The 17785-nt window shown below is 39.5% G+C and overlaps 1 protein-coding gene across 1 annotated transcript in view; it reads right to left on the minus strand.

The window, feature by feature from the left end:
- Window positions 1-2480: 2480 nt before the first annotated feature.
- Window positions 2481-17785, minus strand: part of SCAF11 (SR-related CTD associated factor 11) — a 50954-nt gene continuing 35649 nt past the window's right edge. Inside the window, 6 exon segments of the mRNA XM_036400996.2 lie at window positions 2481-5359; window positions 5731-5850; window positions 6290-6508; window positions 8948-9291; window positions 11284-13782; window positions 17559-17665. Coding sequence (XP_036256889.1) covers window positions 5231-5359; window positions 5731-5850; window positions 6290-6508; window positions 8948-9291; window positions 11284-13782; window positions 17559-17665 — 3418 coding nt within the window. The 3' untranslated portion in view covers window positions 2481-5230.

The raw sequence follows: 17785 nt of genomic DNA on the forward strand, positions 1-17785 counted from the left end.
CAGTTCCCATCATGGCCCAGGATCTGCTGACGTGCAACAGCTGCGGACACACGTACTCGTCCCATTGTGTTTCCTCCCTCCTCTGCCTTTTCTACCAGGTAGTTACTGGGCTGTTGGACATTCCTTGCGTGAGTGGGTGCAGAGAGCTCCATGGCTGATGTCCCTTGGCTTGCTGGATCAGGGGATGTGTGTGCAGGCTGCAGAGTGTGGCAGGGGCAGGAGCTGAGGGAGCCAAAAGGTTGCTCAGTGTCCTGTGTGGCAGAGGCTGCACCTGCAGCACGTGGGCTGCAGCTCTGCAGGGCCAGAGCAGCTGCCTGGAGCTGGTTTGGTTCATTAATTTCTTCCCTCCTCACCAAATATCAATTAATGCAAAACTAGCACAGTGGTTCCACTAAGGGAATTAATGTGAGGGATTTCACAGAGGGGTTTGAATTCATGAATCATTTTCAAGTGGCAGACAATTCAAGGCTGACTGTAATGAGTAAAGTTATCACCAGTTTGTTTGTGGTGGGATGGCAGTATCTTCTAAACTATCACTACTTCAAAGCCATCTTGGTTTTAGAAGCCTGCTGGTTGCTGGTTTTCACCTGTTTGTATCAGAATCATCACGTGGATCTTGGCTTCTCCCTGTCTGTGGTAAGATAACCAGGAATAAATCTGAGCCCATACCTTTGAAAAAAGCTGATTTACTGCACATGAATAGAAATGCAATATTAGAGTAACAAAAATCTCATAAAGGTGAACCATGGTAAAGGCTGTCTTGTGCTGTGATGTTGGGTGGCTGTTGGACAACTGGTCTAAGGTGGATTTCCTGCAAACTACAATCTGAGTGGATATGTAGGTTTTGTTCTTTGGGGGTTTTGATCCTGCATGTCCACAGGAAAGTTGCTGTCCTGGCAAACTGTAAAGTTTTCTTTTACACCAATGTCTGGTTGTCCTGACCTTTGGAGAGGACACAGGCTTGCACCCTCATTCCAGTTCTCCTGCTGGCCTTAGTGGGCTCCTGTGAAGTTTGAGGCAACTGACCTACAGCTAAACTCATAGTTGACCCACAGCGCACCAAAGATGGAATCCCTCGCCCAGACCCACGTAACTGCAGTGCCTGCACTGTAGGGGTGTGTGTTCCATTGCCCCCTGTACCAAGCGTTGCTCCACTGTTATTAGAAATGTTGGTTTAAATAGTCCTCTAGGAAAAGCCCTGTGATTCCAGGTTTAGGCCTTGATGCAAGACCATGTGTAAGCTACATTTCTAGTCTTCAAAATCCCTGAGTTTTGGTAAAGGGCTCTGAAATTTACAGTGAATTCTGACTTCCATGAGTTATTTTCTGTCATAACACTTGCTACTGCACCAAAGGATCAAGAAATGCCTGGCTGTTTTTGATTGATGCTCCTTATAATACTCGGTGGGTTTTAAATTTCTTCAAAACTTTAGGACTAATCATATGACAACCTGCTGCCAAAATCTCATGTGTTTGGCTCCTGCAGCAGTTTGTGTTGGATTACACTCTGGGTTTGCAGGTTTACCATGTGTAACAGGCATTGACTTTATTGCTGTCAGCCCCTGTACTTACTGCACAGTGCAAGACAATGAAAATCAGGTTGAGCTTTTTTGTTGGTGGGTGAGTCTGGGAGTTGTGAGTGACACTGGAATTGTCAAGTTTAAGTCAAGTTCCAGATCCCAGCCTGTGCTTATTCAGAGCTTCCTCTCCTTCTATACAAGTAGTTACTTGTGCTCTTAGTGGTTCTTACCAACCTAGTGATTAAAAACTTTAAAAAAAAAATCATAGATACTCCATTAGTAATAATTACTATTACTATTCCATTAGTACTATTAGTACATTAGTAATAATTAGTACTCTGAAATTTGGTGATACACTTTATTGTCTTTACTGTCACTCTACTATTTATCAAATATTGATCAATGTGAATATTGTAAGGTGTAGTAATAATGAAAATGTTGCCAGCATAGCTCCTTAACTGTAACTCTCACACGTGTGCCAACTTTACCTATGGAGCTACCTCATGAGGGTGCAGTGGAGGTAACTCTTGGAAGCAAAGGGATGCCTGGAGTTCTGTTCCCAAGGCAGGGCAGCTCTCCTGCATTAAAATGCCCCGAGGGTATTTCAGTGAAACTACTCCCTGCTTCGGTGGCACCTGTGGGTAGGGCATGCCCAGGGTTTGACTGCTGCCCTGTTTGCTTCCTGCAGCAGTATTCCACTCCTGCCCTGAACCCCTCCATGTTGTTCGAGTCCCGGGTGAATGGGCTCTTTGCCACCTGCACTTGTTTTTTTCTAGCTTGGAGCACCTGCAGATGGGCAAGGCTGGGTGAAGGCTAACTTAAAACAAATGAGATGTAAAAGAGGGGGTGCCCAGGCAACGCAGAGCAAGAGAAATGCATGTGCACAGAAGGAACAGGAGTTACCTCGCTTTCCAAACCACACCACTTGAGCCAGAGTCATTTAAAACCAAACACTGCCAGCTGAGAGAAAAGAATTTATTAGAAACTGTTAAACACTACACAAAACTAAATTTTAGAGTATTTTTTTCAGTAGACAGCACTCCAGCCTACATACACAGTACTGTGGACTTTGGACAGCCACCGTGCTCATAAGGTATATCTTTAGGATGAGACATTCAAGCAGCATGCACAGTGAGAACGGGAAAGGGGTGCAAGGGAAACCCTTTTGAATTGCATAAGTTCACAGAAGGTACACTTTGTAATTGTTTCCCACAAGGTAGTTTGGATTGAGGGAATCACCACTACCCCAGAGGCAGCAAGGGGGCTCAGCTCCCCACCTCTGCTCTCAGCTGGTGCATGTTGGGAGGTTTTCAGTAGAAGGTGTTTCAATAAATAGAATTACACCTTTCATCCTACTGGAACACAACCAGGACTCCCAGGTTGCCAAACTCCCCTTCTCATGCAGAGACCAGCAGAGACCTTGCTGCTTTTCAGCAGAAACAGGAGCAGAGTCTACAGATTAAGGCAATGTATTTCTTTAATTCAACATAGAAATTGTAACAAACCGCATATTTTCTGATAAATTCTGAAGTATTTAATTGTAAAAAATAAAGTTACTGATCACATGCTACTCTATTTGGTATTCTTCATTAGGTTTTGAAATACAGTGGAGCATCACTATAGTCACTGCCCCAACAACGTGGAAGCCAGTGACATCTTCTCTTCCACCCAGGAGCTGCAAAACAAGAAACCAATCACCCCTCCCTTCTCCCAGTTCAAATCCTCCCTTGTTTCTTCCACCTCCCCCAATTTCCACCTCTCTTCCAAAAGAGGAAAAAAACCCCTTGAAATATTTATTTGACTCCTGAAAGGAGCTTTATAGCAAGGCTCAACTGTATAGACTAGAAAAAGATATAAAAGTGATTAAAATCCAAAAATTCAGAGAAGGAAAATGTAATAAAGTACGCATGGCGTGATAAACCAGGATACACATAGCAATTTGCTACATTTTTCAAAAAGTGCTAACCAATTTTAGCTTAAAATAATTCAAGAGATCTTACAAATTGCTATCATAGTGTAAAACTGAGTATACTGAAAAGCCTAAAACCTGACTTGACTGTAGAAAATGTATTATATCTGTTTCTAATTTACATAGCATTTGTATTTAGGCACACAAAAATAAATATAGACAGTCAAATGCTTCATTAAGTCTGCAGAAAGTTACAGTTAAAACCAAGCAATCAACTGTTGTGACAAACATCATGCTTTTACACCTCTGTCTCTACACCACACATGTGTACACGGGTGGATATCCCTTATGTCATCCTTAGGCTTCTGCAAAAGTTACTTAAAAGGTGAGACTGTTTTCTGCCAAAACCAGGTAATTTGGGAACTACTGGCTACAAAGAGATAATTCCTCAGAAATGTCAACTGATACTTTCTGTTAAAATGTTTTGTTCCTGCTTCTGGGCCAGGAGGCTTTGGGCTGGATGGAAGCCAGGGTGATCCAACACCAAAGGCTGTTATGGCACAACAGGACTGGAGGGTTAGTGACAAGATTTTAACAGCACTGTGTAAGAGTAAGGGAACAAATCGGAGTAAGGCTCCTTGGAGAAGGACCTCAAGCTGTTCTTTTGCTAAGGAGCACATGGTGATTGCAGTATTCCAGCAACCCTCCCTGCTGCTGCCTCAGTAAAACTGCTTTTACCTGAGTTCTAAGCTTTCCCCAGGCACATCCAGTGACCTGACAGCTGTTTTTAGAATGCTTGTGGTACCTCTAATAACTTGTCTCCAGTGCTCAGGGAAGCAGGAAGACACTTGGCTTCCAATGGCATGGGCTCACCAATACCAGTCTGGTGATTCATGCCACAGTCCCTAATTAATGGAGAAAAGTATCATGCAGTTGAGATTGGCACAACTGGCAGTCTCTGGTCAACTGGGAACCTAACAATAAATTCCAGCTTTCTTGATTTTACTTGAAGAAGAAACTTTTCTGTTTCTGAACATCTAGCTTTGGTACACTAATTTCCTGCTAGCCTAAGGGCATAACCTAAACTGAGGTTCTCAGCGTGTGGTGACTGAGGGCTTTCAAAACATAAAAATTATTCAAGTTATCCCACTATCTTGAAACAAATTAAAAAACATCACAAACAATACCAAGCAGCATAATTTTTATTTGGTGTTACAACAGCTGTGCAGCACCCATGCTTTTGGGCAGCACATTTTACTGTTTATGACTTTTCTTTTTGAAATCTGAACAGTTGTGTTCAGACAACTCTATGTGCTTTTTTAATATACACATTGTGACCCCTGCATTCAGCCTGTCCAGTTAACACTAGAAATATTTGTCAAGGCAATTAATTATTTTATCTTTGCTATAATTAGGGAGCAATCAAAAGAAAAATTTTACTTTAATCTGACTGATCACATGTACTGTACATACCTGTTCCAAACCCAGCGTACTCAAAGTTTCTAAGTTAATGCACTCTCTTATTCAAGTCAAAATGCTGTACATCTAAGTATCCACACAACCGTACATTCCTAATGATTCTTCTTTACACCTTTATTCTTTTTAGAAATCTGTTTTTAAAAAGGAATAAAGAAGTTGCCCTGCAGATCTATATTTCTTTAGAACAAAACATCATACACTACCTTGAAAAATAATTTTATCAAAACCAAATTCAAATCACTGTCATGTACAATTTTCAGTTAACAGTTCACATTGAAATTGCACTTTGCAGATAGAATAAAACTAAAAAATGAAAACATATTCTATTTCCTTTCACAGGAGACTGCCTCTTCAGGATTTTTCTTCCGTGAATGCTTGTATTTGTCTACATATGCTTTCACTAGATTTGCCACTTTTGCAGAATTAACTTCTCCACTTTTGCTATGACAAACCTGCAACAGTTTAAAGAACAAAAACGTTTGAAACATTTCCATTGATTTGCCACAGTCCCACATTATTAATTTATTTCCCGACACTTCTGATTCTTCCATCCCAGGCAAAACATTATTTTAAAACTCCTAATACTTTCCAATTGCTCCCTAAATACTTCTGAATTCCCATTCAATTCTTCCACACAATAACCAGGTTCTGTTCTGAGAAGCCAAAGAAAGCTCTTGTGGATGGAGAAAGAAGAAAGGTATTTTTGCTTCTCCCTCTTCCCCCTTTCCAGCACCAATGAGCTGTTCCCAGAAAAACGAGAAACCCACCCCAAAGCCTGCCCCAAGGTGAAATGTGTGCAGCTTGGATTACTGGACCCACTTACTTTATCTACAGCTTTCCGCACAATTTCTTTGTATTCCTCCTTGGTGATATCTTTGTTTTGGTAGAAAGGTTTGATCGCCAGCTTGACCTCTTGTGCTGCTTTTTCTTGAATTAACAATTTCTGAAGAGAAAACAAACTTGAGTGTTATATTTCACTGCCTATGTATCCTTATCAATCCCAAGTCAAAACTTTACAGGAAAAAGGTTGCGACAGAAGATTAGAAAACCACCCCCCCACGCACACATTTCAGCTCTCATGGGAGCTGCCTGTGCTCTGCTAAGCACAGAATGTTTTCCCATAGCAATTCAGGTGATATTTATAATAGTGCTGATTTAAAGAAGATTACATTAAAAAGAGTCAGAGGCTAATCTGTGTCCTATGACGGCCACAAAAATATTACATACATGATGGTATGGAGTATATTACACTGAGGGGTTTTTGTCATAACTTGCTATTTTTTAGTACATCAAAATGCATTTATATAAAAATTAAATTTTATATGTTCTAATGTAAATATAAAAACAATGTATATAAAATATATGCTGAACTTTGAACTTGCCTGGTCCTTCTTCGAGCTATCTGCACTGGCTTCCACTGTTACACTTGCTTTGTTTTCTCCCAGTTTTACAGCTGCATTAGAGCTCTTCATGTGACCTGATGACGTTGCATTACCCGAATTTGGTCCCTGAACTGTTCCCACATTTCCCAGGACTGCTGCTGGAGCAGGCAAAGCTGGAGCACTCATGCTGTTACTTACATGAGAAGCATTTGGAACACCCTGTTTTAAAAAGTTATCAGTAGTTAATACACCATTCTTCTATATGGCAATGTGCCTTTCTAGGAGTCTCAGCTGCTCTAGAATGAGCACAAATAATGCATGCTTTGGTTCATTACCTAACTTCCACACCGCCCATTATTATGGAAGGTACACACATTACATTCGATTGACTCAAAGAAAAAAACAAAAAGAAAAGCTTGGAAAGTAAAGCATCTTCCACGTCACCACAATGGCTGCCATTTTCTAGCTCTGATCCCAGTCATAAAATACCCTGCAAACAGGCACAGAGGGTGTTAGAACAAGGGGAAGGAAGTTTATGGCTGCAGAATCAACCTGATTTACAAAATAAGGCTGTGATAAATAGACATTTTCTAAAAAAAATCAGCACCTAAACATACCTGCAAAAGTTTGCTACAGAAGCCAAAGCCACACTTGCATTCCTGCATCATACTGATGCTGCTTTGAAAACACCTATTTTCACGTTTGTTATCAGCTTGAGCTTGCAAATATAAACACATAGGCAAGAGATGAAACACTAGCTGAAGGATCTGTTTTTCAGGAAAAGCCATTTTCTGGCCATTTCCAAACATCACCAAAAGGCACTGTACATACTTTGGAACTGAGAAATTAAGTAGCTCTCCGACTTCAGATAGAGGCCATTTTTAGCAAAAGCCAAGAACATCCTCCTGACATGTTTCTGGCAGGCTACACTAAACACTGCTTTTTTGCAGGTCATCACCATTACTCTTTACACATCTGCATTTATCCATATGGAAAATAATGAAACAGGAATCTGAGCTCTTTGGAAAGGACATAGAAATGGAGCTGTTATAGTCAGCATGCTAACGCTCACCAGTGTGCTGTCTTCATTTTCCTTTCAACAGGAAAGACAGGTGGTGTCCTGCAGTATTCAGTCATTTCTATTGTGCTATCACTGAGGGGTTGTTGAATGAAAGTTCAAAGAAAAAGCAGCAGCAGCTGCAAGAGCATTCAGGTTCTTGGACACCAGTCCACAAAAGCAGGTAAGAGCAACAAGTGTAACATGGGCTTTACAACAGGTAAAGCTGCATTTTGCAGCAATACACAGTCTTTACTGGAATTTATTTATTGCTGCACTAGATACTCATTTCAGAGGTTTGAAGCCTATGTGCTAACTACTTACATTTTTGGAGGTTAAATCTACTAGATTTCCAATTGTGAAAATATTTTAATTAAGACGAGAGGCATTCATTAAATCAACAAGCAATCTACCAGCATTTTAGTTCCAGCAGTACCTTGCTGGTTTACTTTGCAGTGTATTAAGTTATTAAGTTTCACATGGCCTGTAACCCCACTCAGTATTTCCCAAGCACGCAACTCTCCTTGTTGTAAGTTAATTACGATAAACAGATGACAGCAGTGAAAAGAGAGAATAATGTAGGCCATTTACAGTTCACTTCAGATCTTTATAAGTGATGCATGAAAACAGAGGGTTAGAAATCATTTGCTCACTTTTTCAACCTGGAATGTAAGGAAAAGTGGTTTAGGTTAAAACAGGCAGCAGCAAAAGAAAAGCACAAACCCCGGTCAACTCCTGAAGAGCCCTTATCATAAATGCAGTATTACATCTTCTTGCAGGGCCATGGGTTCTCCTCCAAGTTGTTCATATTCTTTTCCTTGATACAAAAGCTCTTAATATAAACAGCCAGCTACAGGAGGAGCTCACATACATAAGAGTTGTTTTAAAGATATCTTGAGAGTCATAAAAAGACGGTCTGACCTGCCCTAAGCATGGCCGAGTCTTTTTGAAACTGGAAATAAAGTGGGAGTTAGGTCTCAAACAGGGCATGCAAAACCAGGAAAATCGGGTAAGAAGGCAGAAGTAAAAAATACCAAAGAGACCTCAGAAATTATTAATTAAAAAGCTCAAAAGATTAAACAGAATAAAAAATGTGTGTGTGGGGAAGCCACTGAGATGGTGACAGCTGAAGAATGGAAGTGTGGAAGAAATGGGTGCCATGTAGTACTTGGCAATTTTCCTCTCTTGATAGACCCCCCATGGGATGAGAACTGCAACACAGAAGTTTAGATCACTTCCTACATGCTGCTGAAATGGTATTCAAGCATTTCCTAAAATGCTTAAAAATCAGGTTTGAAAGGGGAAGATTTAGTTTTGGAAGCAGGTCACTTCTAAGATAAAAAAGATAATGGACAACACTGATGAAATATTTCAGTGTTTCATTACCACAGAAACCTGGTTATGATGTTGTATGTTGTTATTTTTTAAAAGCTACAACCCATATGCTCATGGAGGCTTCCACTTCAAATTTGGTGCAGAGTGGAAGAAAACAGGCAAGAGAGAAAGAAACTGCAAGTATAAATGTATGGTATTCAAGATAAAGAATCCTTAACTGGTATTATTTCACCACTGTTCTTGCCATGGCTTCTGATAAAGCATACCTGCAATTGTTTTCCATCTTGCTGTGAAGCAATGTAGTTGACTTGTTGAGATGGTGGGGGTGGAGGTGGAGGCGGAGGTAATCCCTGAGAAATATTTGTGGGAGCAGCTACCTGTATGAGAGGCACTCCAGGAGGGAGATGCATGGCCATTGGAGGGTGGATGTTGAAAGGATTTCGTTGCATATTCATCAAGGGAGGATGGACACCCACTGGATACGGGAAGATATTCACAGGTTGGTGCTGTGCATTCACTTGTGGCATTACATTCATTTGTTGTTGCATCATATTTATTGGTAACTGAGAACCATCATTTTGCTGGTTGCCTTGGTCTTTGAGGTTTGGATCTGCCAAAACAAAAAACCAGACAGTATATCAAGTAGAAATTCTGTACTTCATAAAGCAAAATGGGAGCCAGGTGTGTAAACTCTTAATTAGGGATGGATTATCAAAATCTTTCTATGATCTGAGTATTTTCAAGATATTGCACAGCACTAATCACCACACATGCCATGAAACCAAACACTAGTTTCAAAGTTTAAAAAGTGTAGGTTACTATGAAAGCCTGCATTTTGAATTTGTTTTCTATACTTGTTCCCATAACAAGTCCAATAAATTATTTCATCACAAAGAAACTGCAATTTTTCAAAGAGCAGGAAGACAACATAATTTACCCAGTAAATTTACCTTCTGCAATTGCAGAAGGTTAGTCACACATTACCACATCAGCAAGTCTCTGCTGCTGATTGACACACACTCACTGTATACTTCTGGTAATTACAGAAATACTCTGCTGGGATTTCTCACACTGAGCAATAAGTCATCCTCAAACCATTTAACACATATTCATATTCAGAAAGAATTGTTCAAAAACCCCATCGTGGTACAACAAGTAAAACCCAGAAGTAAAAATAACCTCTTCGGGTAGCAGGCAGCACTTCTTAAATTAATTACTTTGATATCCCATCTTCTCTTCAACAGAAGCCAAAAAGTTAAAATCTAGACACAAGCACCAAGACTTCCAGCAGTCAATAACTTAGTTTGGACAAATGATTGATATGCTGCAATTAAGATGTCCTTCCTTAGAATCCCTTCCTTGAGGAACCCTGTCATCTAATTCACAGGGATTGTAGTCTATGGCCTTACATGTCAGCCCAAATCCTCATTTGTAAAGATAATGGGATAACAGAATCACTGAGGTTGGAAGGGACCTACTGAGACTCTCTGCTTCAGCCTCCCTGCTCAAACAGGGTCAGCAAAAGCAGGTTGCCCTGGAGGACCATGTCATGATGGCAACCTAGCCTGTTTTATCCAGTTATCAGAGATTGTTGTACTATTCTCAGCTTCTAAAAGTGAATAACAGCATGACTGCTCCTGAACTACATTAAAAAGTCTCTGAATCACAAAATGCTTTCAGTTACAGGTTTGGTAAGTTTTCCCTGCAGCAGATAGAAGGGTGACAATGTTGCCTCAAAACTAGGAAAGCACTGATGCAGTTATCTCTCACAAGAGGGAGAAAACTGCTTGCATATGGGATGAAAATGCATAAAAATGAAAGGCAAAACAAGGAGAGAGTGCAAGAGTGCAAGTCTTCAGTGTCTTCAGAAATGGATTTCATAGTTCTTGAAGTCAATCCACATCTATCTTTAAAGATTATTAATCAGGGCGTTAGTAATCTGTGGATGACTTCTTAACTACTCAGAATCAATCTCATCCACAGTTCAGTTAACTTACTTTCTACCAAAAAGTTTATTTCTGTCAGGGCAGTTGTCTTTTAGATATAAAAACCCCTCCAAAACTGATTTAGACTTATATTAACATTTTGGAGGAATTTTAAAACTGAAATACAGTAAAGGCATTGGTTTTGTATTTATAAATTAGCCTAGATTTTTTAAAAGCATTTAAACAGGACTATACTTATCTAGGAGCAAGATAAACATCAATATGCTGCTTGGTCATCTCTAAAATCTGCTATGTGGGTCTGCACAGGCAAATTAATGTATTTTTGAAACAAATTAGCCTTTTTAAAGTTTTGCAGATGCTAAAAGTAACTATGAAGATATGCTTTCTCTTCAGCTAAATCAATCTACTTCAGCAGCACTCTTCAGATGCAGTCCTTAAACTTGAACTTGGGCTTCACACAAAACCAAGAAGCCATCAAAACACAAGAAATCACCAAATTCCACCTTTACCCCTCCATATTGCAAAAAGAGTATGGATTCACCCGAAGTAATTTTTTAAAGAACTTATCAGCAGATCAGATCACAGGACAATGTGACAGGATTTTGCTCAGCTATTGCATCTGTGACTAAGCTATTATGCATCAAAACCATTAATACCTTGTTCAGGTGTCTCCTCTTCTTGTCTCATTCCCCATCCAGACTGTGGGCTTGATGAATTGCGTCCCCTTCTTGAATAATAATTCTGCACATCAGCAGGTAAAGTCTTCCTCACAGCCCAGCTGGATGCAGATGTCCACCCAGACCTGTCAGCAGGTGTATCGAACGAAAACTCTTGTTCATTCTTACGCTTGCATGGCTGCTGTTCCGTGAACCTCGAAGCTTCGTTCCCAGAACCATCTGAGTTCCCTGAGACAGGTTTTCTGTTTTGCCAGTGACTTTCACTCTGGTCTCCATACATAAAACCACTTCGGCCACGGCCACCTCGGCCACGCTGACCTCTCCCTCGATTCGGAATCCAACCCGAACCAAAGTTTTTATTCCAAGACTGTCCTGCATTATCATGCCTGCTCTCCTCCCAATGTGGTTTCTCTCTCTCTCTGTTCCTGGCTTCAGGAACAGAGTTTATCCTCTCCATTACCCAGTCTGGACAATCATTCCTCTGCTTATCTGAAGAACACTGATCATCGTTGCTTTTTTCTGTATTATTGTCCTTCTCTTTTTTAAGATTTTCATTCTGTTTCTCTTGATCATTTCTCCTGTATCGATCATTTCCTCTGGGACTTCTCCAGCTGTCATTTGCCCATCTGTCTTTCCATCGAGGTGAATGACTTTCCCTCTCATTTCTAGTGAATGAAGAACCTTTATTTCTAGTCCTAGATCGTGATCTTGATCTAGAGCGTGACCGTGACCTAGACCACCTCCTATTTCTTCTTTCTCTGTCACGATCTCTTCTTTGATTATCTCTATCACTGCTTCGAGACCTAGATTTTCGCCTTGGAGATGAATCCTTAATTCGTGATCGAGAAGATGATCTCCTGCTGTCCCTGACAGTTTCCCTTTTGGGAGATCGAGATGGTGGTTTTTTCTCATCTTTGAGTGTGTCTCTCTTTGGAGAACAAGATAAGGATCGCCTTCCTTCTTTCAGAACTACCTTCTTGGGTGATCGTGAGCTCCTGTCTCCAGTTGTCTCCCTTTTAGGGGATGGTGATTGAGATTTCCTTCCCTCTCTCCCAGAAGGAGACCAAGTTGTCGATGGAGAGTGAAATCTAGATCTTCTAGTTCGAGCCTTTTTCTCTTTTTTGACTTCTGGCTGGGACTCTCTTGCTTGAGGAACAGTTTCATCTTTTTCATCAGAACCTGATAGAGAGTTTCCCATGTCACAGTGTAAGGAGGTCACTTCTCCTTGCTCTGTACTCTCAGGTGGTACTAACTGCTCAATCTTAGGTTCATTCTGGTCACTGCAAAATGAGTCACAGTCCATTGGTATCATTTCATTATTATCTTCACCAAAATGTTTGTGTTCAGCATTTACTGGTGGAGACTCTGAAGTTCCACCCTCTTTACTTTCTGAAATGGTGTTCTCTTTTGAGGGCTGTTCTGAGGTACTGTCCATAGAAATACTGTGTATTAATGCAGCTCGTTCTTCATCTTGAACAGGTTTTGTATTTGCACAGTCTCCTACTGGTTTTAGTTCAGTCTCAGAATTATCTGTTTTCATGGCTTCAGGATGCTCAGGGAATTCACTTCCAGGGCTCTCCAATAGCTGATCTTTTCCCAGAGGTTCCAAATGTTCCAACAATTCATTTTCTGGACTAGCTATGGGTTGATCTACTTTTGTCAAAGTTTCTGTGCTCTCCATTAATTCTTTTTGAGGACTACATGATGTCTGATCTACTTTTTCAGAAGTTGCATGGTCACATACATCATCTTTGGGACTAGCTACTGTTTCCACTTGTTCAAGAGTATTTTCACAATTGTCCTGACTCTCAAGATCTGCATTTTTTTCAGTAACATCTTTTACTTTAAATTCCTGACATTCATTTCCTAAAGTTAGTAATGGGAGTTCCTGGAGAGAAAAACTAACATCTGCATTGCCTGAAGTGTCTTCATCTCTGTCACATTCTCCTGTAGTTTCCTCAATTTCTGCATGCTCACTACAGCTTTCCAATCCATTAGCAGATTCTGTTTCTACATTATTCTTCTGTGGGAGGCTTGCATTATTGCTTTCATTATCTGACTGGTGGTCCTTATCTAAAGTTAAGACTGCTTCAGGCTCAGCAATGTCATCATCTTCCACTGAGCCACAGGGTGATTTTTCAGAACGTGCAGAACGTCTCAGTTTCTTTTTAACTGCAGGTGTTTGTTGTTTAATTGCTCTTTTAGACTTGCGTTTTGGAGGAGCATTCTCTGCTTCTGAATGAGTTTTATTCAGAGATGGGTTATTGCTTTCAGGGGCACTGCAAGCAGAACTGCTTGATCGAGGGGAGCTCCGAGACTGAGTCAGAGCCTCGTTTTTGCTGTTTCGTGCAGACCTTCTTGTAGGAGTAGTAGCAACTGATTTCCTCCTACTTCCTCTAGTACCAGATGAACCAGAAGCTTCCTTTTTCTCTTCTCCTTCTTGGGTACATGCAACAGCATATCCTTTGCCTAAAGATTCTAATAAAAACAGAAGACATTAAGATTTGATAATAACCATTTATCTGAACATATTTAAGAACATAAAAGGGCCTTCTGCAGCATAACAGATATCCTCAAATAATACAATGTATTATACTTAGTATGAAATACTGGCACAGTTTTTTTCCTTTTTTAAATGAAAACTGGTTGTTTTAAAGAGCAGAAACAAGGTAGAGTGACACATCAGACATCTGAACACACAGTTTAGAAGCAGTGCTGGCATGGCTACATGGACAGTGATAGCATGCACAGTAAAACTGTTACTGAAATGGCTGCTCAAAGATAGCCAGCATTTAAGCTGTTAGAAAAGTAATGAATTAACCACACAGCAGTGTTAGTATATAGCAGTTCCTGTCACTGTAACACAGGCTTGTTGACATGAAGCACAGTACTAGAGAAAGGGACATCTTCCAGTGGCCATCAGTGGATGATCACATGTGCAGCAGTTGATCAGATACAGCAATGACAGTGCAGACTTATTCACCAGTTATAGGGCAAACTGAACTTAAACTCTGCCACAAGACACCCAAGGTGCCAGCAGTTACCTACAGTGCATTAAAAAACAAAAGCTCTCCAAAGAATGACTAAGGCACACCTAGCAAGCAGCTCAGCTCTTGTGTTGATACTGCACTAATTTATTTCATGCCATCTACCATTCGACAATAGTATTGGTAGGGAAGCTAAGAGTTCACTGCTCAGGGAAGACTGCACTGTCAGCTATGAAAGCTTCTGGTGGACAGCTCAGGAATTAAAGATTAATGATAATTAAGAAAATATACTTGAATGTAATACTTCAGAACTAAATTAATTTCTTGGGATGTCCATTAATTTGTTTCACACTTTGTGTAGATTTCAGGAAGCATCAAGGATGTGGTGCTAAAATGCATTCTTTCATGGCTTCAATTTCATACACGAACAGTGCAAACTAAGAAAGATTAATTGCTACAGATTTTGCAATAAATCTCTCACATCACAAACACGTGATTTTAACTCTGCACATTATTTCCCATGCTTCTGCTACGGCAAAAATTTGGCTAATGTATTCACAAACATATTTTAGAAAAGTAAGATTGGAATAAGAAAACTAAGTAACTGCAAAAAAGCCTCTTTCTACCACTTACTACTTTGTTAGCAGAACCAAAAAAACCTATCACTGTATTAAATGCAATCAATAATTTCAAGAGAATTAATTCCATAACCACCTTGCTAGCTTTTAAAAAAGCACAGGACTACAATCACATCCTCTGACCTTCCTTGCAAACACAATAATTTGCCTGAACATGAAAAAAAAAAAAAAGGCCTGGTTCTGGGTTTTGTATGTCCAATGATCAAATAATCACTTGAGAAAATGAAAACCAACATCAACTGTATAGAAGGTTCCATGTATTTAAAAGAAAATAACATGATGGTAAAGAACTTCCAGAGGAATTTCAGGTGACTGACACTATTTCGGGTATCGACTCTAACAGTCTCACCAATCATTTTGTTACAAAGTGACTTTACAGAGGTTAAGCAGCACTTACTCAGCAACAGGTGGCTGTCTCAGACTAATTATGTCTTCAAACCTATTACAATAGCCAGGAAATCAAGTCAGATGTTACATGGCATTTCAAATTTTAATATCTGTGATTATTTTCTTCAAGGGAGAAGAAATCATCTTGCAACAATAAAAAAAAAAAACTCCAGCAGAATACCAGTGGAATGTGGGAATCTGGACAGAATTAAAAGGCGAGTTATTTTTCTAGCACATTCAAAATCTACATGTGAAGCACAAACCCTTTTTTAGCATGTCCTACTACTTGTAAAATTTTAACAGAAAAGCTTCACAAGATTTGGATTTGGACTTGGACCAAATAAAAGGCATTTCAGCTCACTAACTCTTTACTGAAAAATATTTTAATCACACAAAAACTGCATAATGCCAGCATAAATCTTAGTGGTATTCGTAGATTCACTAAAGCATTTTCAGGTCAAGTTAGTAAAACAGACTATTTAACAGGAACAGGCTACTAAAACTGCAGCAGCTACAGGAATGATTCAGGCACTATAGTTACATGGTCATTATTGATATTTGTATGCCTCCTTGTACAACTCTGGAAGCCAGTGTCAGCTGTTACTCTGCTGCAAAACTGTATACTTCAGGTGAGACCAAAAGTTGAGAGAAGCGTAAAAAGAAAATAAAAAATGCTTATGCTATGGTGTTTCAGGCACAATTTAGTAAGAAATGAAAGAACCAGTTTGCATCTTTTTAAAAATGCATTTATTTTCTTCATTCTCCTTTTCTTCACCTTTTTAAAAAGTCTGTGTCCTTTTATATATATATATATGGCTGCGCATCTCTAACAATATTCAGATTAGGTTCCTCTTTGCCTTTGTCTTTACCTTTTGCTTATGCATGCTGTCCTTTTACTCAGATGCTATATAAAAATGAAATGGGGTAGGAACACTCACTCAACAGAATGTGACTAAAATCCTCAAGGGACATCTTCATGTCCACCATCCCCTTGTTTTACTAGGAAATTTTAAGACTCTTACTTCCTGCATGCTCCTTATCAATAGAAAGTATTTAAATAAAATGTGAAGATGACTTAAAACTCTGAATCTTAAAACACTGTAGTATGTTGGCACTAATCTTATAATTCAATCTTTGTCCACAGTTACAATCATCAAAATTCTAATCCAGACAAATGATAAGATTCTGTTCTAAATATAATTTTTTAATTCTTCTGGTATATCCTAACAAAAAAGCTTGACTATAGAAGTGGAAAAGTAGACAGGGAAGTCAAGAGGTATGAGCTGACATGTATATTACTAGAAGCAAAATGGTTAAGGATCAGCTACAATGCACTGCCAAACATCAGAGACCTAAGGAAGCAACCTATTCATTTTTCACTGGGAAATGTGGAGGTGAAACACATACCTTTAAAAAGAATAAAGAATATGAATGCAACTTTTTCATGATCCTTCTACTACTTAATTCCTTCCAGTAATTTATTTCCACACAGTTTTCATAAGCCAGGAGACTCTCTCAAATCTGTCCTATCTGCCTACTAGACAAGTGAAAGTGGTGTGATTCCCAATTCAAAGAAGGTATTAACTCAAGCCTTATAAAAGACGACTCCTTTGTTTTCACTTCTTTGAACTTGTGCAGCTTTTTGGAAGAGAAACTACATTCTTGCTGAGCATGGAGACAGAGGCTGTTAAAGTAACTGGAGGAAGGCAATTCCTTCCATGTCTTGTCTTCTGCTGCTTTCCTGACAGACCATGGAGCTCCAGCACTTTTGCAAGGTTTTGCCCAGTAGAGCTTGTAGGCAAACTGAAAGAGATCCATACACTTCACTGCTTCCTGACTAATGTTCTTCTCTGCTAGAAAGGTTTGTTCCTCACACTGCACAATATACCTCTGAAATATGCCATTCATTATGCATCAAAATAAGATTTATCCTCGAACAATAGGAAATGACGAAAGAAGAGCACGAAATGAAATGTTGCAATTAGAAAGGGAATGAAGTTACATAAATACTTATTAATTTAATCTTCAAATGAATAAGTTATACCGGCTTTGGGGTGGATGATTTATGTTCTGTACTCCAAATTCAGAAATTAGGTAGCTGACTTTGAAATAGTACCAAACTGCATCAAAACAGATTTTTTTTTCCCCATTAAGTGTAACTAACTCTGTTTGATTTCTGATAATCATATTTTAACAGTACTCCACATGAGCTATAAAGAAAACTTACAAAAAAAAAGTTTACCAAAGTTTTCCAAAGGCCTGATATTTGTTGGAAGAACTCTTCCAGCCACTGCAGAAGAAGTGAGAAGACAGGTCTCAGCTTCAATTCCGCAAGATATTAAAGGAGCACTGCAAAGTAAAAGCAAAAGCAGTGACATAAGTTGTTTTAGCTGTTTGCAGCAGGTCTTGGAAACAATGCACAAAACTAAAACACATTAGGCAACTACAATCCTTTTAACTTCATCAGAG

This window comes from Molothrus ater, chromosome 5 (assembly GCF_012460135.2).
Source record: "Molothrus ater isolate BHLD 08-10-18 breed brown headed cowbird chromosome 5, BPBGC_Mater_1.1, whole genome shotgun sequence".
NCBI lineage: Eukaryota > Metazoa > Chordata > Aves > Passeriformes > Icteridae > Molothrus > Molothrus ater.